This window comes from Aquarana catesbeiana, linkage group LG03 (genome assembly GCF_042186555.1).
Source record: "Aquarana catesbeiana isolate 2022-GZ linkage group LG03, ASM4218655v1, whole genome shotgun sequence".
NCBI lineage: Eukaryota > Metazoa > Chordata > Amphibia > Anura > Ranidae > Aquarana > Aquarana catesbeiana.
Genome location: NC_133326.1, coordinates 131,012,506 through 131,036,443, shown reverse-complemented (window position 1 = coordinate 131,036,443; position 23,938 = coordinate 131,012,506). Strand labels below are relative to the sequence as shown.

At 42.5% G+C, this 23,938-nt stretch overlaps 1 protein-coding gene across 2 annotated transcripts in view; it reads left to right on the top strand.

The window, feature by feature from the left end:
- The window catches only part of GOLGB1 (golgin B1), a 123,737-nt gene that overhangs the window by 8,368 nt on the left and 91,431 nt on the right, over positions 1 to 23,938 (top strand). For both annotated transcript variants that reach the window (XM_073619235.1, XM_073619236.1), the window contains exons 3-5: positions 3,220 to 3,387; positions 16,194 to 16,307; positions 17,063 to 17,365. In XM_073619235.1, coding sequence (XP_073475336.1) covers positions 3,220 to 3,387; positions 16,194 to 16,307; positions 17,063 to 17,365 — 585 coding nt within the window. The remainder of the gene's footprint in view (positions 1 to 3,219; positions 3,388 to 16,193; positions 16,308 to 17,062; positions 17,366 to 23,938) is intronic.

Genomic DNA, 23,938 nt, shown 5'->3' with positions numbered 1-23,938 from the left:
GAGAAGAAGTGAGTGGTTCTAAAGGAAAAACGTTTTTTTTCCTTTAATGCCCCCCCCCCCCCCAAATACTTAAATGTATCGATCCAGCACTCTGCCCGGATTGATCTGTTCTCTCCCTTCTCCCTGGCCAAGAGCACCTCTTCAATACCCAGCTTCCTTTCAATATGCATACTGCATATATGGAATACAGATAGGGTTAAAATATATTAAAATAAAAAATATAAACCTGTATATTCCCAGATGTATCATTGCACACTCTTCCACTGACCAACGATACAGTGCCTTGAAAAAGTATTGATAACCCTTGAAATTTTCCACATTTTGTCATGTTCCAACCAAAAACGTAATTGTATTTTATTGGGCTTTTATGTGATAGACCAACACAAAGTGGCACATAATTGTGAAGTGGAAGGAAAATGATAAATGGTTTTCACAAATAAATATCTGAAAAGTGTGGCGTACATTTGTATTCAGCCCCCTTTACTCTGATACTAATAACTAAAATCTAGTGGAACCAATTGCCTTCAGAAGTCACCTAATTAGTAAATAAAGTCCACCTATGTGTAATTTTAATATAATCTCACAATAAATACTGGTGTTCCATGAAGCTCTCAGAGGTTTGTTAGAAAACCTTAGTGAACAAACAGCATCATGAAGGCCAAGGAACACACCAGACAGGTCAGGAATAAAGTTGTGGAGAAGTTTTAAAGCAGGGTTCGGTTATAAAAAAAATATCCCAATCCTTGAACATCTCACAGGGCACTGTTCAATCCATCATCCGAAAATGGAAAGAATATTTCACAACTGCAAACCTACCAATACATGGCTTTCCACCTAGATTGACAGGCTGGGCAAGGAGAGCATTAATCAGAGAAGCAGCGAAGAGACCCATGGTAACTCTGGAGGAACTGCAGAGATCCACAGCTCAGGTGGGAGAATCTGTCCACAGGACAACTATTAGTCCTGCACTCAACAAATCTGGCCTTTAAGGAAGAGTGGCAAGAAGAAATCCATTGTTGAAAGAAAGCCATAAGAAGTCCCGTTTGCAGTTTGAAAGAAGCCATGTGGTGGACACAGCAAACATGTGGAAGAAGGTGCTCTGGTCATGTTGTGGGGATGCTTTTCTTCAGCAGGGACAGGGAATCTGGTCAGATTTGATGAGAAGATGAATGGAGCCAAATACAGGGCAATCTTAGAAGAAAAACTGTTATGCCCCGTACACACGGTCGGATTTTCCGATGGAAAATGTCCGATCGGAGCGTGTTGTCGGAAATTCCGACCGTGTGTGGGCTCCATCGGACATTTTCCATCGGATTTTCCGACACACAAAGTTGGAGAGCAGGAGATAAAATTTTCCGACAACAAAATCCGTTGTCGGAAATTCCGATCGTGTGTACACAAATCCGACGGACAAAGTGCCACGCATGCTCAGAATAAATAAAGAGATGAAAGCTATTGGCCACTGCCCCGTTTATAGTCCCGACGTACGTGTTTTACGTCACCGCGTTCAGAACGATCGGATTTTCCGACAACTTTGTGTGACCGTGTGTATGCAAGACAAGTTTAAGCCAACATCCGTCAGAAAAAATCCTAGGATTTTGTTGTCGGAATGTCCGAACAAAGTCCGACCGTGTGTACGGGGCATAAGTCTGCAAACGACTTGAGACTGGGGTGGAGGTTCACCTTCCAGCAGGACAACGGCCCTAAACATACAGCCAGAGCTACAATGGAATGGTTTAGATCAAAGCATATTCATGTGTTTAGAATGGCCAAGTCAAAGTCCAGACCTAAATTCAATTGAGAATCTGTGGCAAGACTTGAAAATTTCTATTTAAATGCTCTCCATCCATCTGACATAGCTTGAGCTAGTTTGCAAAGAAGAATGGGCAAAAATTTCACTCTCTAGATGTGCAAAACTGATAGAGACATCCCCAAAAAGACTTGTCTCTGTAATTGCAGTGAAACTTTGTTCTACAAAGTATTGACTCGGAGGGGGGGGGGGGGGGGGCTAAAATACAAACGCACGCCACATTTTTCACACATTTATTTGTAAAAACAAAGTTGAAAACTATTTATCAATTTCCTTCCACTTCACAGTTATGTGCCACTTTGAGATGGTCTATCACATATAATCCCAATAAAATACATTTACCATTTTGATTGTAACATGACAAAATGTATGAATACTTTTTCAAGGCACTGTACATCCGTGTACATCTACACTGCCTAATGCTACTTCTGTTCACTTCTTTGACACTTATGCCTGTGTGGTTAGTTACTGAATGTTGCTGCACTATACATTTTGTCATATATTTTTTTTTTTCACCCTGTTACATGAACAGATACCCTTTTGCTGGTAAGTGTTAAAAGCAAAACAACACCAAAGATATTAAGTAGGGTTGGTAGCCTGAAAGGTCAGTCAGTGGATTAAAGCCACTGGATTGCTGTCCTCTGTGTAAGCCCACATACACGTGGAGCTTAGAAAATGTCACGTCAGCATTTTTTATGAGGCATAAATGTAATGCTGAGGTTTTACAAACCCTTTTGGGATTGGGATGGCTGACACACATTACAGCTGACTACTGTACTGCAGTTCTTTAATATTGTTTTCACTGTTAAAATCATTGCGCGACATGGTGTCAAGTGAAGTAGACATGAGCAGGCAGTGTACACATTCTTACCACAAGCTACCATAAAAAGAAAATGGATATCCAAGAATAGAGATCCCGTACATAGAAAATGTTTTCATGTCAATAATTGACACAATTTAGTGATCGCTTTTATGACTCAGTATTATATACATCAACAACTGATCACGCCTCGTTCCTAAGAATTTGTATAGTAATATGTATTACTGTATGACAACTGAAGTTGCATATTTATGATTTATGGATATATATATATATATATATTATATAATTTTTTTTTTTTTTTTAATTAATGTATGTTATGCTTGAACTTTTTTCTTCTGCACATTACAGAGATGGCTGAACCATTCACATCTGTCCCTGTCTCACAAGCTCACAGCTTGCTTTTATAGTCGTCAGTCTGCTTTTATGTAGACTTCTTTAGATTACACGTCATTGATACAATTTCATTTCCCAACATTGAGTCTATAAAAGAAAGCAATAGGAATATCTGAGATGTGTTGTCTGGAAATGCTGATGGAAACACCCTGATTGTCTCAGTGACAGAAGTCTGTGTTTTCCTGTTTTACAGGACCCAGGGGCAGAATCTGGTACAGTGGAGAAAATGTCAGAGGACCAGATGGAAACAATGGCTCACTATGAGCAATTGGTGATTCAGCTGAAGGAGCTCATCCAGCAAAAGGATGCAGAGATCCAGCAAAAGGACACAGAGCTTCAGCAGAAGGAAACACAGCTTAAGGTACAATGGTTTGCCTAACTGATCAATAGGTTTAAAAGGAATATATAGTTACTTAAAGCAATATTTCTCAACCTTCTTAGAATTGTGCAGAATCCCAGCTTGTTTACACCCTTTTAGGCCAACTAACGATAGAAGGTGGCCTAGAGTCTCTCCAACACAAAGTGACACAGACAAAAAACAGAAAAGAGAGGGCGCACCGGCCTTGTGCATTATCTTTAAAGGGGTTGTAAAGGTAAAAATTTTTTCACCTTAATGCATTATATGCATTAAGGTGAAAAAACTTCTGACAATACCGCCGCCCCCAGCCCCCCCGTTTTACTTACCTGACGCCTCGAAAGTCAGCTTCGCGTTCCCGACATCTATTCCTCCGCTCACACTGGCCGCTGATTGGCTACAGTGGATGGATTGGAAGCAGCGCAGCCATTGGCTTGCGCTGCTGTCAATCACATCCAATGACGCGGCGCGCTGGGGGGCGGGGCCGAGTGATACAGAGAGCGGCTATAGCCGCCGGCTGTATCACGGGAGCGCGCCCGCAAGCACTAACCACCATGCGAGGGAGCTCGCATTAAGGTGGTTAATGCTTGCGGGGAGGAGCTGAAACAGCCGCCGAGGGACCCCAGAAGACCAGGTTCGGGGCCACTCTGTGCAGAACGAGCTGCACAGTGAAGGTAAGTATAACATGTTTGTTATTTTTAAAAAATAAAAATTTTACCTTTACAACCCCTTTAAAAAAGTTTATTAAAAGAAGGAAACATAAAAATACTACTCACAAGGGTAGATAAAAATCGCGCATAATGGTCTATAACTAATGGTCTATTGATGGTGATAATGGATACACCGATAGCAGTCTCCAGACCTACGGACAAGACGTGCAGCTGCTGGTTGACGCGTTTCGAAGGTAGCACCTTCTTCTTCAGAGGCTTGAAAAGCTCATTTATTCTGAGTGGGATCACCCAGACAAACATTTTTTTCCGCCGAGAAAGTTTTCAACACTTTACCCGATGGAAGAAAAGTTTATTAAAATGTGGGGAATACCGGCCATTGATGCCGCCATTTCCTCCGTAAATAATAGTCTGACTTGTCCTGTAGACAATGCTCAGATGCTCAGGGATCCTGTAGATAAAAAGATGGAATCCCTATTGAAGGATGTTTTTTCCTTAACAGGTTCAGTGGCTCAACCTGCAGTAGCAGCGATTGGAGTCTGTCAATACTTAAAAGACCATGTTAAGCAGGTCATCAAAGTATTACCTGAACAGCAGGCCCAGGGGTTTGCTAACCTTCCAGCGGCCTTATGCTTTGTGGTTGACGCCATTAGAGATTCTATCGTGCAAACCTCCCGTCTTTCACTGGGGTTGGTGCATATACGTAGAATCCTATGGTTGAAAAATTGGTCAGCCGAAGCACCATGTAAGAAGCTCCTGGCGGGGTTTCCATTTCGTGGTGAAAGGTTGTTTGGAGAGGACTTGGATAACTATATTAAGAGAATCTCTTGTGGGAAAAGCACTCTCTTACCTGTTAAAAAGAAGAGTAAACGTCCCTCTTTCAAACGGACTCTTTCCCCAGCGCCGGGGGCTTCAGCCTCCAGGCAGTCTCGACGGCCTCCTCCATCTGGGTCCAGAGACAAGAGTCAACCCCAGGGACAGAAGAAGTCCTGGGGGAAGAAGCCTACTAGGCAAAACACTAAGACCTCGGCATGAGGGGGCGCCCTCGCTCACTCGAGTGGGGGGAAGACTGCGACAGTTCTTAGGGCTCTGGCAGGAGGATTTCCAGGACAGATGGGTAATCTCCACGGTAACCTTAGGGTACAAGCTGGAGTTTCAGGAATTTCCCTCTCCTCAGTTCCTCAGATCAAGTGTCCCCAGAGACCCAGAGAAGAAGCAGTCGCTCCTTCTAGTGTTAGAGCGACTTTTGTCGCAGGAGGTCATTATGATGGTTCCGCAAAGGACCAAGGATTGGGCTTCTATTCCAACCTTTTTACGGTCCAAAAACCAAATGGGGATGTCAGACCCATTCTGGATTTAAGGGATCTGAACCGATTCCTAAGGATTCAGTCCTTCTGCATGGAATCAGTCCGGACAGTAGTCTCTACCCTGCAGGGAAGAGAATTTCTGGCTTCGTGGTAGGAGGGCGCCATTTCCAGTTTGTGGCTCTGCCTTTTGGGATAGCCACTGCACCTCGGGTGTTCACAAAGGTCTTGGCCCCTCCTCTGGCCAGACTTATGCCCCGTACACACGGTCAGACTTTGTTCGGACATTCCGACAACAAAATCCTAGGATTTTTTCCGACGGATGTTGGCTCAAACTTGTCTTGCATACACACGGTCACACAAAGTTGTCGGAAAATCCGATCATTCTGAACGCGGTGACGTAAAACACGTACGTCGGGACTATAAACGTGGCAGTGGCCAATAGCTTTCATCTCTTTATTTATTCTGGGCACGCATGGCACTTTGTCTGTCGGATTTGTGTACACACGATCGGAATTTCCGACAACGGATTTTGTTGTCGGAAAATTTTATAGCCTGCTCTCAAACTTTGTGTGTCGGAAAATCCGATGGAAAATGTGAGCCTACACACGGTTGGAATTTCCGACAACAAGGTCCTATCACACATTTTCCGTCGAAAAATCCGACCGTGTGTACGGGGCATAAGGGCTCAGGGGTATAGCTATCATAGCATACCTAGACGACCTGCTATTGATAGACCGGTCGGTAGCCTCCTTGAACGGGAACTTGAGATCCACAGTCAAGTATCTGGAACACCTAGGTTGGATCCTCAACCTAGAAAAATCTTTCCTAAAACCAGTATAAAGACTGGAGTATTTAGGTCTGATCATAGATACAAGCCAGGAGAAAGTATTTCTACCTCAGGCAAAGATCACTGCTTTTAAGGGAGCTGATTCTGGCAGTCAGGACCAAGAAGGGTCCTTCTGGCCGCCTTTGTATGAGGCTGCTAGGGAAGATGGTGTCTTCATTTGAAGCAGTTCCCTATGCTCAGTTTCATTCAAGAATGCTGCAACACAGTATTCTGTCAACCTGGAACAAGAAGGTTCAGGCATTAGACTTTCCGATGTACCTGTCGCATGCTGTGCGTCAGAGCCTCCATTGGTGGCTCATACCCGAAAACCTGCAGAAGGGGAAATCCTTTCTACCAGTTACCTGGACGGTGGTAACAGATGCCAGTCTGTCAGGTTGGGGAGCAGTTCTGGAACAGTCTGTGGTTCAGGGGATATGGTCCAAGACAGAGAGGACCTTACCCATCAACATTCTGGAGATCCGGGCGGTATATCTAGCCCTAAAAGCCTGGACTCTCAGGTTACAGGGCTGCCCGGTCAGGATCCAGTCCAACAATGCCACAGCAGTGGCTTATGTCAATCATCAGGGAGGCACCCGGAGCCGAGCTGCTCAAAAGGAGGTGAACCAGATCTTAGTCTGGGCAAAGATGCATGTGCCATGCATATCGGCAGTTTTTATTCCAGGGATAGAGAACTGGCAGGCGGACTATCTAAGTCGTCAGCAGTTACTCCCAGGGGAATGGTCTCTACACCCCGACGTCTTTTGGGCCATATGCCAAAGATGGGGGGTCCCAGATGTAGATCTCTTTGCATCCCGATTCAACAAAAAGATAGACAGATTTGTGGCAAGGACGAGGGATCCTCTTGCATGCGGGATGGATGCATTGGTGATTCCGTGGCATCAGTTCTCACTGATTTACGCATTCCCGCCTATTCTGCTACTGCCACGACTCCTTCGCAGGATCAGGCAGGAAAGGAAGTCGGTACTTCTAGTGGCCCCCGCTTGGCCCAGAAGGACTTGGTATGCAGAAATAGTAAGGATGACGGTGGGTTCCCCATGGACCCTACCGGTACGCCCAGACCTGTTATCTCAAGGTCCAGTGTTCCATCCTGCCTTACAAACGCTGAATTTGACGGTTTGGCTATTGAGACCCACATTCTTAAGAGTCGTGGGCTTTCAGGTCCTGTCATATCTACCTTGATTAATGCAAGGAAGCCAGCTTCCAGAATGATTTATCATAGAGTCTGGAAACCTTATGTATCCTGGTGTGAATCCAGAGGTTGGCATCCCAGGAAATATGTCATAGGTAGAATTCTTGATTTTCTACAATTAGGATTAGAGATGAAGCTGGCCTTGAGTACCATCAAGGGCCAGGTCTCGGCTTTATCAGTATTATTTCAGCGGCCACTTGCTTCGCATTCTTTGGTCCGAAACTTTATACAGGGGGTGATGCGTCTTAATCCTCCGGTTAAAGCGCCCCTAAACCCCTGGGACTTGAACTTGATCCTGGCTGTGTTACAGAAACAGCCTTTTGAACCAATAAGTCAGATTCCTTTGGTCTTGTTGACAAGGAAGTTAATTTTTCTGGTGGCCATCTCTTCTGCTAGAAGAGTTTCAGAATTAGCAGCCCTTTCCTGTAAGGAGCCTTATTTGATTATACACAAGGATAGAGTGGTACTGCGCCCTCATCCTAGTTTTTTACCGAAGGTGGTTTCTGATTTTCATTTAAACCAAGACATTGTTCTGCCTTCCTTTTTTCCAGATCCCTGTTCTCCGGAAGAGAGATCTCTACATTCGTTGGATGTAGTAAGAGCAGTTAAGGCCTATCTCGAGGCAACTGCTCAGATCCGCAAGACGGATGTTTTGTTTGTGCTGCCAGAGGGTCCCAATAGAGGACAGGCAGCGTCAAAAGCTACCATTTCTAAATGGATTCGACAATTGATCATTCAAGCTTACGGTTTGAAACAGAAGATTCCTCCGTTTCAGATCAAGGCACATTCCACAAGGGCTATTGGTGTTGCTTGGGCAGTGCATCACCGGGCCTCTATGGCTCAAATCTGCAAGGCCGCAACCTGGTCTTCAGTTCATACATTCACCAGATTCTATCAGGTGGATGTGAGAAGGCATGAGGATATCGCCTTTGGGCGTAGTGTGCTGTGGGCAGCGGTACAGGGTCCTCAGGTCTGATTGCACCCTACTTGGTCGTGGTTCCCCCCCCTCAGGTAGCATTGCTCTGGGACATCCCATCAGTAATTACTGAGGCTCTGTGTCCCGTGATGTTTGAGAAAGAAAATAGGATTTTTTAAAACAGCTTACCTGTAAAATCCTTTTCTTTCGAAGGACATCACGGGACACAGAGGTCCCGCCCCTCTTCTAATACACTATATTGCTTGGCTACAAAACTGAGGTATCCCTGCAAGGGGAGGGATTATATAGGGGGTTGAACTTCCTGATAGGGTGTACCAGTGTCCAATCACCAGTGATACCTATATAACCCATCAGTAATTACTGTGGCTCTGTGTCCCGTGATGTCCTTTGAAAGAAAAGGATTTTACAGGTAAGCTGTTTTTAAAAAAATCCTATTTTTTGATTTGCAGTACTTTACATTCACCACTATGCCAGCCAATTCATCAAGCATCCAATATGGACAAATCATAGCTGTGAAAATACAACATAATTTGTTTGCACAAGCTTTTGAGCAGCTTTGTTTTTCTTCACGCTTTGCAGTTTTTTCCATCGTATCCTTTTGCATTGTTTGCATATCCTGGAAAGTGTTTTCTGTATTTTTATAGCACTGAGCTTACCTTCTTGTTTAAAGTGGTGTTCCGCCTGGGGGAAAAAAAAAATGTTAAAAGTCAGCAGCTACAAACTTTTAATATATAGACACTTACCTGTCCAGGAAGTCCGCAATGCCGGCACTCCAGCCGATTTTCGGATCAGCTTCCGCCCCCGCCATTCGTTGTAGGGGAAACCGGCAGTGAAGCATTTCAGCTTCACAGCTGATTCCCTACTGCGCATGCGCAAAGCCCGCTGCACTTTCTAATTGGCCCGGCGGTAGAGGGGGAAGGAGGAGGGGGGCAGAACTCTGAGAAGCAGGGCCGTCTCCCGGAAGTGGGGAAGGGTACTTGTGAAAAACAGGAGGGAGGAAGCAGACCAGCGGAAGTACACTAAATCTAACCTCAATATTTGTTGTGTGTGTGTTTTTTTTTTTTTTGTTTGTTTTGTTTTTTTTTGTATGTGTGCCATTTGCATTGTATTAAAAGTCAAATCAAAACAGTGCAGCACTAATAACTTTTAACTGAACAAATGCCTATACTTTAATCTTGCCAAAACAAAAATGTATATAAAAGTGTCATATATTTATATAATAGCCCTAAAACTTAAAAGTCCACACCTTTTTTAAAAAAAAAAAAATTCTATCTTCAGTAAGATTCCCAACATATATGCAGTAATATTCACAAGGTGCACTCCCAAATAATGAGAAAAGATGATCCGCAACTCCCCGCCCGCTCTCCAAAATCTTCAAAATCTATTGATTCTCCATAAAAGACACAGACAGCAGATGTAAATGCGTTTCAGCCCTGCGGGCCCTGTTCACTCCCAGATAACACTCACCTTCATAAATGGACCCCCTACAACAGAAAAGGTCTATAAGGGCATTTGTCATCAAGGAAGGGAAAGGGGCATTCCACTACTCCTCATGAACTGCATCATTCAATCCTAAAAGGATTCTCATCTATAATTTCTTCCCAAACCAATAATTGGCTAGTAAATCATAGTGCTCACTGTTGTCATATAAAATTATTCCATTCACAAAAATATTGTGCTTTATGCAACAAACAAGTGCAATAATCCCAGGGTGCTCCTTCACACCATGCAATAATCCAGTGTGTTCACTCCACCCCTCAAGTGCATCAAATCTGTTCACCTTTAGCAAATTACCCCTTAAATTACAGGAGGTCCAACAGAGCTTCTGAAGTGTAAAAAGAGGTATGTCTTCCAATAAGTCTAATCCTCCCTGCAACAGGCAGCTCTGGGGTTAATCACTCCACTCCTTTGCAAGCAACTGTATTTCATAAATAAAACCTCCTTCAATAGAAAAGGTTTATAAGCGCATTTCTCATCAAGGAAGGAAAGGGGGTTCCACCACTCCTCATCAACTTGAACATTCAATCTTGAAAGGATTCTCATTCACCTTTTTTCTTCCCAAAAATGACAATAGCCCAGAGAAGGAAAAAATCTTTGTGCTCACTGTTGTCATATAGAAATATTTCTAAATTATATTCCACTCGCAAAAATACTGTGCTTCATGCAACAAACAAGTGCAATAATCCAAAGCGTTTATCAAAGTGCTCTTCAGACCGTGCAGTAATCCAGTGTGTTCACTGCACTCCCAAGTGCATCAGATCTGCTCACCTTTAAATGACCCCTTAAATTACAGGAGGTCCAACAGTGCTTCTGAAGTGTAAAAATGGGTATATCTTTCAATGGACCCAATGCTCCCCGCAACAGGCAGCTCAAGGGGTAATCACTCTACTCCTTCCTTGCAAGCAACCATACTCCAAGAACAAGAAGTGGGCCCATAGTGTATACTCGTAGACTAATGGCCAAATCCACATTTTCTCATAAGAATTGGCTTGTATCATACAGAAGGAAACTTTACAACCTGGTTCACTATGCTTGAAAATGGCGGCGGTCCAAGCACTTGCATGCATGATGATGTCACTTGCATGGGCCCCCAACACGTTGCATCCAATTGGCTGATGGTCTCTCTCTCTCTCTCTCTCTCTCTCTCTCTCTCTCTCTCTCTCTCTCTCTCTCTCTCTCTCTCTCTCTCTCTCTCTCTCTCTCTCTCTCTCTCTCTCTCTCTCTCTCTCTCTCCTTCTCTCTCTCTCCTTCTCTCTCTCTCCTCTCTCTCTCTCTCTCTCTCTCTCTCTCTCTCTCTCCTTCTCTCTCTCTCTCCTCTCTCTCTCTCTCTCTCTCTCTCTCTCTCTCTCTCTCTCTCTCTCTCTCTCTCTCTCTCTCTCTCTTTCCTTCTCTCTCTCTCTCTCTCTCTCTCTCTCTTTCCTTCTCTCTCTCTCTCTCTCTCTCTCTCCCTCTCCTTCTCTCTCTCTCTCCTTCTCTCTCTCTCTCCTTCTCTCTCTCTCCTTCTCTCTCTCTCCTTCTCTCTCTCTCCTTCTCTCTCTCTCCTTCTCTCTCTCTCCTTCTCTCTCTCTCCTTCTCTCTCTCTCCTTCTCTCTCTCTCTCTCTCTCCTTCTCTCTCTCTCTCTCTCTCTCTCTCTCTCTCTCTCTCTCTCTCTCTCTCTCTCTCTCTCTCTCTCTCTCTCTCTCTCTCTCTCTCTCTCTCTCTCTCTCTCTCTCCTTCATATACACACACACACACATATGTGTATATATATATAGGTATGTTTTAAAGTATAGATTTTATACTGCATGGAATCAGCCAGTTTGAGGTTTTAGGGTTGTATTCGGAAGGCACCAGATCAGCAATTGTTTAGAATAGTTTCCATGGCTACCTCAGTGTGGGTGAGGCTATTTAGGGGCAAAGTATTAAGTGAGGGAAATCCTTGGTAGTCAACAGAACTAGCGTCCCCATTGGAAAATTTCCCCTCTAATCTCCCAAAATACAACACTCAAAGTACAAACGACAATCCAAAGATGCCAAAATACCTCAAATGACTGTACCCATCAGTGACGGTACAAGGGGTGGGCAGAGAGGGCACTTGCCCTGAGCACATTGGTAATTTGTGTGAAAAGGGGGCGCTGGGAGCATCAGATGATTCTCCTGCCTGGCAGACGGAAGTGAATGTTATTCTCCTCCTGCTCTGTTCTAACCGCTTCAACTATGGGTTAACTGCGTCGGCTTGCTCTCCTTCCTGGTGTTTGTTTAAGATAAGTTACTTTCTTTTCTCATCAATATGTTGTTATTGTTATATATTATAGACATGAGTAAACATTGAGTGCGTTTCCCATCGTATGCATAGTATCTCATAAAGAAAAATAGAAAAAAAGATACAGGCAATCTATGTTTAATGTTTAACGTATAAATTGTAGTATAAGGTTTTCTGTTAGGAGATCTAAGATAAGTTACTTTCACTTTGCTCCTCAGATCATTTCACCCCCTTCATCCCCCCACCGATCTTCCTGCCCATCTCCTCATTCACCTTATCTCTTCTGTTTTTCTTATGATCTCTGATCTCCCCACAGCAAACCTCACTGCAGCCTCCTGATCTCAGTGCTGGACATGCTGCAGGCACCCTTTCCATTACAGTATACTTTTTAGCTTTTCTAATCTGGAACTATCCTGTGACCATCATTCACCTTGCACATTCTCTGCAGCCATTTACTCTGCTCTTTATTAACACTGCAGGGGCTCATTCACTCTACTGCAGTAACTGGCTTATTTTCACACTGGAAAATCCAGTCACTGCAATGGCATATATAGAATACAATTGTTTATTTGTGCCCCATTTCCAGTGCAATGCAGCTCAGAGGCAATAAAATGCAGACATGCTGAACAGGCCCTTACTACTCCACCACCTTCATGTTTTCATTCTTTCCTTAGCCCTGATTCTACTTTTTTTGTTCTATTTATAATTCAAATGTTATTACCCAGGGGCCAGTTCACACTAGTAGCGGTGCAAATTCGCTGCAAATCCGCACCACATCTAATTCGCAAACCTGTTCATGCAAACTGATTACGCAGTAATATTACCCCCTCACCACCTGTCAAACATCAGCAATGATAGACACACATGGCGGTCATTGCAATACTTTTTTTCACACCGTATTTGCACAGCGGTCTTACAAGCGCACTTTTTTTTGGGAAAAATTCCCTTTTTTGAATAAAAAAATAAGACAACAGTAAAGTTAGCTCAATTTTTTTTTTTATATTGTGAAAGATAATGTTACGCTGAGTAAATTGATACCCAAATGTCACGCTTCAAAATTGCGCCCGCTCATTGAATGGCGTCAAACTTTTACACTTAAAAATCTCCATAGGCGATGTTTAAAAATTCTACAGGTTGCCTGTTTTGAGCTAAAGAGGAGGTCTAGAATCATTGCTCTCACTCTAACGATCGCGGTAATACCTCACATGTGTGGTTTGACCACCGTTTTCATATGCGGACGCTACTCACATTTGCGTTCGCTTCTGCACGTGAGCTTGTCGGGACTGGGCGCTTTAAAAATGTTTTTTTTTTTTTCTTATTTATTTTATTTATTTTTTACACTGTTTTAAAAAAAAAAAAAAAGGGTCACTTTTATTCCTATTACAAGGAATGTAAACATCCCTTGTAATAGAAAAAAGCATGACAGGTCCTCTTAAATATGAGATCTGGGGTCAAAAAGACCTCAGATCTCATATTTAGACTAAAATGCAATAAAAGAAAAAAAAAAAAAAAAAAAAACTTTGTCATTTGAAAAAAATGACAACAGAAAAATGTTCCTTTAAGACGTATGGGCGGAAGTGACGTTTTGACGTCGCTTCCGCCCTGTTATGGTATGGAGATGGGAGGGGGCCATCTTAACCTCACTCGTCTCCATACCCAGCCATGGACAGGTCTCGATCGAATCCCCCGCTGCCGTTACTGAGATACCCCTCTTCAAAGTCAGAGCGTATATAGTTGTGCGGCGGTCGGTAACTGGTTGACCGCTTCAGCCCCGGAAGATTTGGCTGCTCAATGACCAGGCCATTTTTTTGTGTTACGGCACTGTGTCACTTTAACTGACAATGGTGCGTGGTCGTGTGAGGTTATACCCAAACTAAATTTATGTCCTTTTTTTTTCCTCACAAATAGAGCTTTCTTTTGGTGCTATTTGATCATCTCTGCGGTTTTTATTTTTTGCGCTATAAACAAAAAAAAGCGAAAATTTTGAAAAAAAAAACACATACAATATTTTGTACATTTTGCTATAATAAATATCCCCATTTAAAAAAAAAAAAAAAAAAAAGCTATTTTTTTCCCCCTCATTTTAGGCCGATATGTATTCTGCTACATATTTTTGGTAATAAAAATCGCAGTAAGTGTATATTGATTGGTTTGGGGAAACCTTATAGCGTCTACAAAATTGGGGAAAGATTTATGGCTTTTTTTTTTTTTTTTTTTTTTTCTTTCTTTTTTTTTTTATACTAGTAATGGTGGTGATCAGCGATTTTCATCGGGACTGCAACATGGCGGACAGATCGGACACTTTTGACACGTTTTTGGGACCATTGGCATTATACAGCGATCGTGCTATAAAAATGCATGGATTACTGTGTAAATATTGCTGGCAGGGAAGGGGTTAACTGTGTACCCTAGGTAGTGGTTCTAACTATGAACAACAGATCGCTCCTTTTAACCCCTGACAGCACGGAGATCAGTCTGTTTACATTGACAGATCTCCATTCTGTCTCTGTGTGGAGCGATCGCGGGTTCTCGGCTTTTACGCGCCCCCTAGTGGTCAAAAGACGAACTGACGTACAGTTAACTCAGTTCGCCCAGGGGAGCCAACCTGCCCCAGTATAACTGCGGCGGGTGGTCAGGAACGGGTTAAAGATTAAACTTTGGCTTTCCAGACAGTAAGCCACACCCCAGCTAAATGGCAGAACTTCTTCAGCCAACTAAGGTTCTGCCATTTGACAATTGAATGATTATGGAAGGACTAAGGCCCCTTTCACAAGGACGGACCGAACGGGGCCGCCCGTCAGTATTGCTCTCTATAGAGCAGCTTCAATGGACGTGTGTTTGTTGACACCCGCCGACATTCAATCCGATCCTGTCCGCTAAAAACAGATCGATCAGATCGAATGACAGTCAGGTGGAAACGGAGAGGCGGTCTGTTTCCATCCAACAACCCATAGAGGCTGTGTCCATGTCCGCTCTGCATAGCGGAGTGGACACAAACCTGTCATCCGCCTACTCAGCAGGGATCAGCAGAGAGATCCGCAGATCCGCTGGTGGACTCCAGTGTGAAAGGGGCCTTAGGGGTCGCTTAGACATTCTTTGAAATTTTAAATGCCATGGATGCCCTTTTAACCCACTTATAGCGTCAAGATTTGTTATTGACGGGTTTTGCACACACTTTTGACGCTTTTGCGTGGGTAACTTAGCCTTAGAGTAACCATACACTGTACGAAGATTGCTCAGTCACAAATTGTAACGTCATACTTAGTTGGTAACTGATATGAGCACCTACCTAATCTATCCAACAAGGCAGGCGCTTGCACTACATAGTTATTGGATCCACCGGACATTGATCTGACAGGTTTGTTTTAAAGTGTTTGTTAACCCAAAAAAATATGGATCTTGCTCTTTTTAAAGCATTTTATACAGCACAGTGCTTGTGCTGTGTAATTTGGACCCCTGTAACACCTAAAAAATATGGCCGATCCTGACAGTTTCTCCCCTCTCCTCTGTAAACTGACCACGGTAATCATGGCTGCTGAGCCCTGACACCGTGGTCAGAGTACGTGCCTCCGTTATCCACAGCCTGCCCTACTGTCCTCCCCCCTCCCCTCTCTGCGTGTCACCTAGTGACAGTGCCTCCCCGTCCCCCTCCTGCTGCAGGAATAACCAATATATCTATTGGTTATTGGTTTGTTCTGTCTCCTAATACAGTGCCCCCCTGTCTCTGTGTTTCATTTTAAAAAAATTCCTCCTTTACCTTATCTCATGGTGGCTCCCAGCGATCATGTAAGCGTCTGTGTCTCATCCTCGCGTCCCGCTGATGTTAGCGGGGGAATCTTGGCCCCTCCCGCTGCTTTTGTCAGACGGACAGAGAGGAGACACGGCCGGCTCCATGAGCGCTAGGAGCCGCCGTGAAATACAGTAAAGGAGGAATTTTTTTAATAAAACACAGAGACAGGGGGCACTGTATTAGGAGACAAAACGGATCATGTTAACATATGAAAGTGGGTTAACAACCACTTTACTATATTAACTATGGTTCATTTATTTATTTACATTTTTTCTTGAGTAGACTGTATTTAAATTAGGAATGTTTCATGTTTGCTTCTAATGTGTTTCAGTTGGAAAAAGAAGCTTCTGATGCAAAAATCATCAAATTAAAACTTCAAGCAAAAGCCAAACTGACCACACTAAACAAACGGATAGAGGAGCTCAAGAAAACGGCAACTAGCCAGGTATATACTTTTCTCAGTTTCACCTGCGTGAGTGAGCAGACCTTCAAAATATGCAGTATTTTTTTTTTCTTTTATTCATTAGTTGCTTTGAGCTTTATGTGTGAAATGTCTGATTTGAAGAACAGTCTGCGTTTCTCCTCCTTTACTTTCCTGTTGCCAGGGCAACATAGAATAGAAATGGAAGACTTGTTGCTGGGAGAGAAATACAGATCATTCTTTCTAGTTCTTAAAGCAGAACTATACTCGCCTCCATCCTAGTGTATACAGTGTCCACGAGTACCCTCGCACCTTTAGCCGATTTTCTTCTGGATTTGGGTCTCTGGCCATTTTAATCGGCCGGGCTGAGATGTCATTGTTTTTTTTGGCAGATGCCATAAACTGTCCACTGAGCTGCGTAAGCTCAGCTCACTGTACAACAAGCAGGTAAGAATACTTTAATGCAGAAAAGACATAGGGGTTAATTTACTAAAATGGGAGAGTGCAAAATCTGGTGCAGCTGTGCTTGGTAGCCAATTGGCTAACTTCAGCTTTTTCAATTAAGCTTTGAGAAAAAAAACCTGGAAGCTGATTGGTTTCTATGCAGAGCTGCACCAGATTTTGCACTCAGTTTTAGTAAATCAACCTCATAGTATGTTCTCTTCTACAATAAAAATCCTGCATGTTCACAGATATTAGGTAAAGTTCCACTTTAATACATAAGTATTTTCCTTTCTGTCAGACCAAATTGTTCTTAAATTTCCTTTGTTGCCATTCAGGTAAATCCAGATGAAAATCAAGATGCTCATTCTACAGGTTTGAAAGAAACATCACAAAGTGTGCAGAACAATGAAGAAAGTGCTTCAAAACTACACGAAAACATTAGTGAGCTGACAAGAGAGCTTCAGGACAGTCAAAAGAACATTACTGAGCTGACAAGACAGCTTTCTGAGAGCCAAGAGACAATAGTCACTCTCACCCATCAGTTTCAGGACAGTCAAGAAATTGTTAATGACCTCAGAAGAGCACTTCATGAAAGTGGGGATGCTGCTAGAGAGCTGCACAAAAAACAGGAAAAAGAGGTAAGACTAGCCTATGTGACTAATTTTAAGGGAGTCGGTTATAATAGATATATGGTTGCTGCCATTGCAAATTGATTTGCAGGTTGAAGTGTCAGGGCTCATCCCTATCCCTGCTTGCAATGACTTACTGACCAGGAACAGGTATCCACAAATTGCATATATCAGCACCTTGTATGCACATACTTTTTTCCTGGTAAGTAGTGAAGAGTTTTTGTTTTTTTTGTTTTTTAATAAGCCAGTCTTTAAAACAAAAAGAGACAAAGTACAAACATAATGGTTGTTTATTTAGAAAACGGAAAAGACCTTTCGATTCTGACTATTAGGTCATAGTTCCCACCTGCAGAGAAAAAAAAAAAAAGTACAATACAAAAAGCTGAGCTTTTTGCCAGTGGCCAGACTTCCCTTCTGCTAAAGGCAGCTCAATTAGTCACAAAGCCCAACCATGGGCACTGCGTCTTCTGGACTAGAGGAGGGGGGACCTTTTGTCTTGTTATCAGCACTTAGTTCAAAAGCCTACATCTCTGATGGTATGTAATGGGCAGCTTGTACATATGGAAAGGCACCATCAATGCTAAAAGATATATCTAGGTTTTAGAGCAGCATTTGCTACCATCCAGACAAAGTATTTTTCAGGAAGATCTTGCATATTTCAGCAGAATGATGCTAAACTGCATACTACATCTATGACAACAGCATGGCCTTGTAGGAGTGGAAGAGTCTGGGTGCTTTGCTGGCCTGCCTGCAGTCCAGACTTTTCACCAATTGAAAATACTTGGCACGTTTTTAAATGAAAAATGCAACAAAGAAGACCCAGGACTGTTTAGCAGTTAGAATCCCATATTAGGCAAGAATGGGACAACCTTTCTCTCCCTAAACTCCAGCAACTGGACTCTTCAGTTCCTAGACTTTAACACAGTGTTTGTTGTTAAAAGAAGAGGGGATGCTACACCGTGGTAAACATGGCCCCGTCCCAACTTTTTTGAGATGTGTTGATGCCGTCAATTTCAAAATTAACTACATTTTTTATTTAAAATGGTACGTTTTCTCAGTTAAAACATTTATACTTTATATGTTTTTATTGTCAATAAAATATGGGTTTATGAGTTTTGCAAATCATTGCATTCTGTTTTTATATAGATTTTACACAGCATCCCAACTTTTTAGGAATTGGGGTTGTTTTTTCATCTGGCGACCCAGCCAGTAAGTCCTTTTTGTTTTTCAAAAGAACAAGCTCTCCAGCAGAATGTATCAGTTACAGAAATTAGATAAGCCATTTAACACTAGAAGGGGTGCTCACAATGATCAGCTTTTATTTATGAAAATGTTTTATCCCAAAAGAAAAAAAAGTCTGCTGTAACTGCTTATAAAGTATTAGCTGGAGTTTGTCTTCATATTGTTAGTGTATTTAAATCTGTTAGTGCATCTAACACTCTCGTCCCCACAGACTGCCAATGCTGCTGTCCAAAAATGCTTTTTGGTTATGGGTTTAATACTGCTTTATTCTCAAGGGGACACATATGTTGGATCTTCAGCTTGGTTGTCACTGCCTGCCCCCAGGCTGAAAGCACACCTGCTCAGCTGGCGGCTAGTCTGTGTTAATGTGGGCATCAATTACCCAATCCCTTGTGGCCTCTGGAACACCCAGTGAGTAGTTGTTTCCTATTGCCTCTGTATGCCCCTAGTCCTTATGTTCCGTGAAGATGATCCGCACAACAGTGTATAATACAGGTACAGTCAGTTGAAACATTTCATCCTATACAGCTTTAATCATAACTACATTAGAACATAAAACTTTGAAATATATAGTTGCCAAAATGACAACGGCTTCATCTAATGATTAAATCAATTGATGGGAGTGATTGCAAAAAAACAAAATAACTGGTACAATGGCAAAAGAGCCACTATGCTTCACAAACAGACATCTTAGAAAACAATATACAAAAAACATGTAAATAAAAATAGTATGCTTTAGATGACTGTATATTGAAATGAGAGGTGAAGAGATAATGGGCAAAAACATACAGTGGCTTGCGAAAGTATTCGGCCCCCTTGAACTTTTCAACCTTTTGCCACATTTCAGGCTTCAAACATAAAGATATAACATTTTTATTTTTTGTGAAGAATCACCAACAAGTGGGACACAATTGTGAAGTGGAACGAAATCTATTGGATATTTTAAACTTTTTTAGCAATTAAAAAACTGAAAAGTGTTGCGTGCAAAATTATTCGGCCCCTTTACTTTCAGTGCAGCAAACTCACTCCAGAAGTTCAGCGAGGATCTCTGAATGATCCAATGTTGTCCTAAATGACTGATGGTGATAAATAGAATCCACCTGTGTGTAATCAAGTCTCTGTATAAATGCACCTGCTCTGTTATAGTCTCAGGGTTCTGTTGAAAGCCCAGAGAGCATCATGAAGACCAAGGAACACACCAGGCAGGTCCGTAATACTGTTGTGGAGAAGTTTAAAGCCAGATTTGGATACAAAAAGATTTCCCAAGCTTTAACCACTTGAGCCCCGGACCATTATGCTGCCTAAGGACCAGAGGTCTTTTTCCAATTTGGCACTGCGTCGCTTTAACTGCTAATTGCGCGGTCATGCAATGCTGTACCCAAACGAAATTTGCGTCCTTTTCTTCCCACAAATAGAGCTTTCTTTTGATGGTATTTGATCACCTCTGCAGTTTTTATTTTTTGCGCTATAAACAGAAAAAGACCGAGAATTTTGAAAAAAAATGATATTTTCTACTTTTTGTTATAAAAAAATCCAATAAACTAAATTTTAGTCATACATTTAGGCCAAAATGTATTCGGCCACATGTCTTTGGTAAAAAAAAGTCAATAAGCATATATTTATTGGTTTGCGCAAAAGTTATAGCGTCTACAAACTAGGGTACATTTTCTGTAATTTACACAGCTTTTAGTTTATGACTGCCTATGTCATTTCTTGAGGTGCTAAAATGGCAGGGCAGTACAAAACCCCCCCAAACGACCCCATTTTGGAAAGTAGACAGCCCAAGGAAATTGCTGAGAGGCATGTTGAACCCATTGAATATTTATTTTTTTTGTCCCAAGTGATTGAATAATGACAAAAAAAAAAAAAAATTTACAAAAAGTTGTCACCAAATGATATATTGCTCACACAGGCCATGGGCCTATGTGGAATTGCACCCCAAAATACATTCAGCTGCTTCTCCTGAGTATGGGGATACCACATGTGTGGGACTTTTTGGGAGCTTAGCCGCGTACGGGGCCCCGAAAACCAAGCACCGCCTTCAGGATTTCTAAGGGTGTAAATTTTTGATTTCACTCTTCACTGCCTATCACAGTTTCGGAGGCCATGGAATGCCCAGGTGGCACAGAACCCCCCCAAATGACCCCATTTTGGAAAGTAGACACCCCAAGCTATTTGCTGAGAGGCATATTGAGTCCATGGAATATTTTATATTTTGACACAAGTTGCGGGAAAGTGACACTTTTTTTTTTTTTTTTTTGCACAAAGTTGTCACTAAATGATATATTGCTCACACAGGCCATGGGCATATGTGGAATTGCACCCCAAAATACATTTAGCTGCTTCTCCTGAGTATGGGGATACCACATGTGTGGGACTTTTTGGGAGCCTAGCCGCGTACGGGGCCCCGAAAACCAAGCACCGCCTTCAGGATTTCTTTTTCAGTTTCGGAGGCCATGGAATGCCCAGGTGGCACAAAACCCCCCCAAATGACCCCATTTTGGAAAGTAGACACCCCAAGCTATTTGCTGAGAGGCATGGTGAGTATTTTGCAGCTCTCATTTGTTTTTGAAAATGAAGAAAGACAAGAAAAAACTTTTTTTTTTTTCTTTTTTTCAATTTTCAAAACTTTGTGACAAAAAGTGAGGTCTGCAAAATACTCACTATACCTCTCAGCAAACAGCTTGGGGTGTCTACTTTCCAAAATGGGGTCATTTGGGGGGGTTTTGTGCCACCTGGGCTTTCCATGGCCTCCGAAACTGTGATAGGCAGTGAAGAGTGAAATCAAAAATTCACACCCTTAGAAAGCCTGAAGGCGGTGCTTGGTTTTTGGGGTCCCGTACGCGGCTAGGCTCCCAAAAAGTCTCACACATGTGGTATCCCCGTACTCAGGAGAAGCAGCAGAATGTATTTTGGGGTGTCATTTCACATATTCCCATGGCATGTTTGAGCAATATATCATTTAGTGACAACTTTGTGCAAAAAAAAAAAAAAAAAAATTTGTCTCTTTCCCGCAACTTGTGTCGCAATATAAAATATTCCATGGACTCGACATGCCTCTCAGCAAATAGCTTGGGGTGTCTACTTTCCAAAATGGGGTCATTTGGGGGGGTTTTGAACTGTCCTGGCATTTTATGCACAACATTTAGAAGCTTATGTCACACATCACCAACTCTTCTAACCACTTGAAGACAAAGCCCTTTCTGACACTCATTGTTTACATGAAAAAGTTATTTTTTTTTGCAAAAAAATTACTTTGAACCCCCAAACATTATATATTTTTTTAAAGCAAATGCCCTACAGATTAAAATGGTGGGTGTTTCATTTTTTTTTTTTTTCACACAGTATTTGCGCAGTGATTTTTCAAACGCATTTTTTGGGGAAAAAACACACTTTTTTAAATTTTAATGCACTAAAACACACTATATTGCCCAAATGTTTGACGAAATAAAAAAGATGATCTTAGGCCGAGTACATGGATACCAAACATGACATGCTATAAAATTGCGCACAAACGTGCAGTGGCAACAAAATAAATACATTTTTAAAAGCCTTTACAGGTTACCACTTTAGATTTACAGAGGAGGTCTACTGCAAAAATTACTGCCCTCGATCTGACCTTCGCGGCGATACCTCACATGCATGGTGCAATTGCTGTTTACGTTTGACGACAGACCGCCGCTTGCGTTCGCCTTAGCGCGAGAGCAGGGGGCGACAGGGGTGCTTTTTTTTTTTTTTTTTTTTTTTTTTTTTTTTATTATTATTTTGCTTTTTTATCTTATTTTTAAACTGTTCCTTTCATTTTTTTTTTTTTTTTTTTTTTTTTTTTTAATCATTTTTATTGTTATCTCGGGGAATGTAAATATCCCCTATGATAGCAATAGGTAGTGACAGGTACTCTTTTTTGAAAAAATTGGGGTAGATTAGATTAGACCCTAGATCTCTCCTCTGCCCTCAAAGCATCTGATGACACCAAGATCGGTGTGATAAAATGCTTCCCCAATTTCCCAATGGCGCTATTTACATCCGGCGAAATCTAAGTCATAAAATGCTCGTAGCTTCCGGTTTCTTAGGCCATAGAGATGTTTGGAGCCACTCTGGTCTCTGATCAGCTCTATGGTCAGCTGGCTGAATCACCGGCTGCATTCTCATGTTCCCTGTTGAGGCAGGAGAGCCAGAGAAAAACACGGAAGACGGTGGGGGGGGGCATTCCCTCCCACGGCTTGTAAAAGCAGTCTAGAGGCTAATTAGCCACTAGGATTGCTTTTACATGAAAGCCGACCGCTGGCTGAAAAGAATGATACCAAGATGATACCTAAACCTGCAGGCATCATTCTGGTATAACCATTCAAAGTCGTGAATGGCGTACCTGAAGACAAAAAAATGGTTAACAATAAAGCACAGTAACCGGTAAAGTATAAAAAATTGCATACCTGAAAAGCAAACATGATAAAACATAATAACAATAAAACATTGCAGAATAGAATACAGTAAAAAAGAGCAGAACAAGAGAGAGAGAATAGAGAGAGAGAGAACAATAAAACGACAACTATTTTTTTTTTTTTTTTTACACTTTTTTTGTAACTAACTTTTATAACTGTAACCGGTTCCAGGTTCGGGTCTCTCAAAATGCGATGGCATCTTGGGAGACCCTGTGAAAGAGTGCCTAGTCTGTGCAATGCTGTACCCTACGCTAATACTCAACTAATGAATGGTAGCGTTCAAAACTTTCACCAATGCAAAGACCAGGATTGTCAGGACAGGAGGGACAATAATAGAGGGTGTCACGCCTATATTCGCGCTTGCTGCAGACACGACATCTTTTTTGGGGGTTCGTTGGGTAGAGGTACTCGGGAGGACATAAAGAAAATGCCTCTCATGCAGCCGACTGCATTTGGTTGGGGATGTGAATGGGGGAAGTACGGGCGCTGCAGAAGCGGTGGGTTCCCAATTAGGATTGGCGAATGCAGCAGGAAGGGCACTATGGGCACGACGGGCCTGTGTTTGTCTTCTTGGTGGCAGCGGGACACTACTTGTGCTTGCCACCTCACCAGCTTGAACTGCACTTATGGGACTCGCCACGTCACCAAGTGTTACTGCAGTGCTGGTTTGACTACGACCGGGGTGTACTAGGCCGCTGGCGCTTGCCAGTTCAATAAAAAGCTACCAAAAAAACTGTTAGCGATCGCAGGGATCAGGCCTGACTCTGCGAATGCTGCAGTTATGCGTTAAGTGTTTTGTAAGTGACAGTGATCAATCGATACTGCACTTGGGTGGGCTCGGCCGGGCGGAGGGGCAAAATGCAGGTGCTAGCAGGTATCTGGGCTGATCCCGCTAACA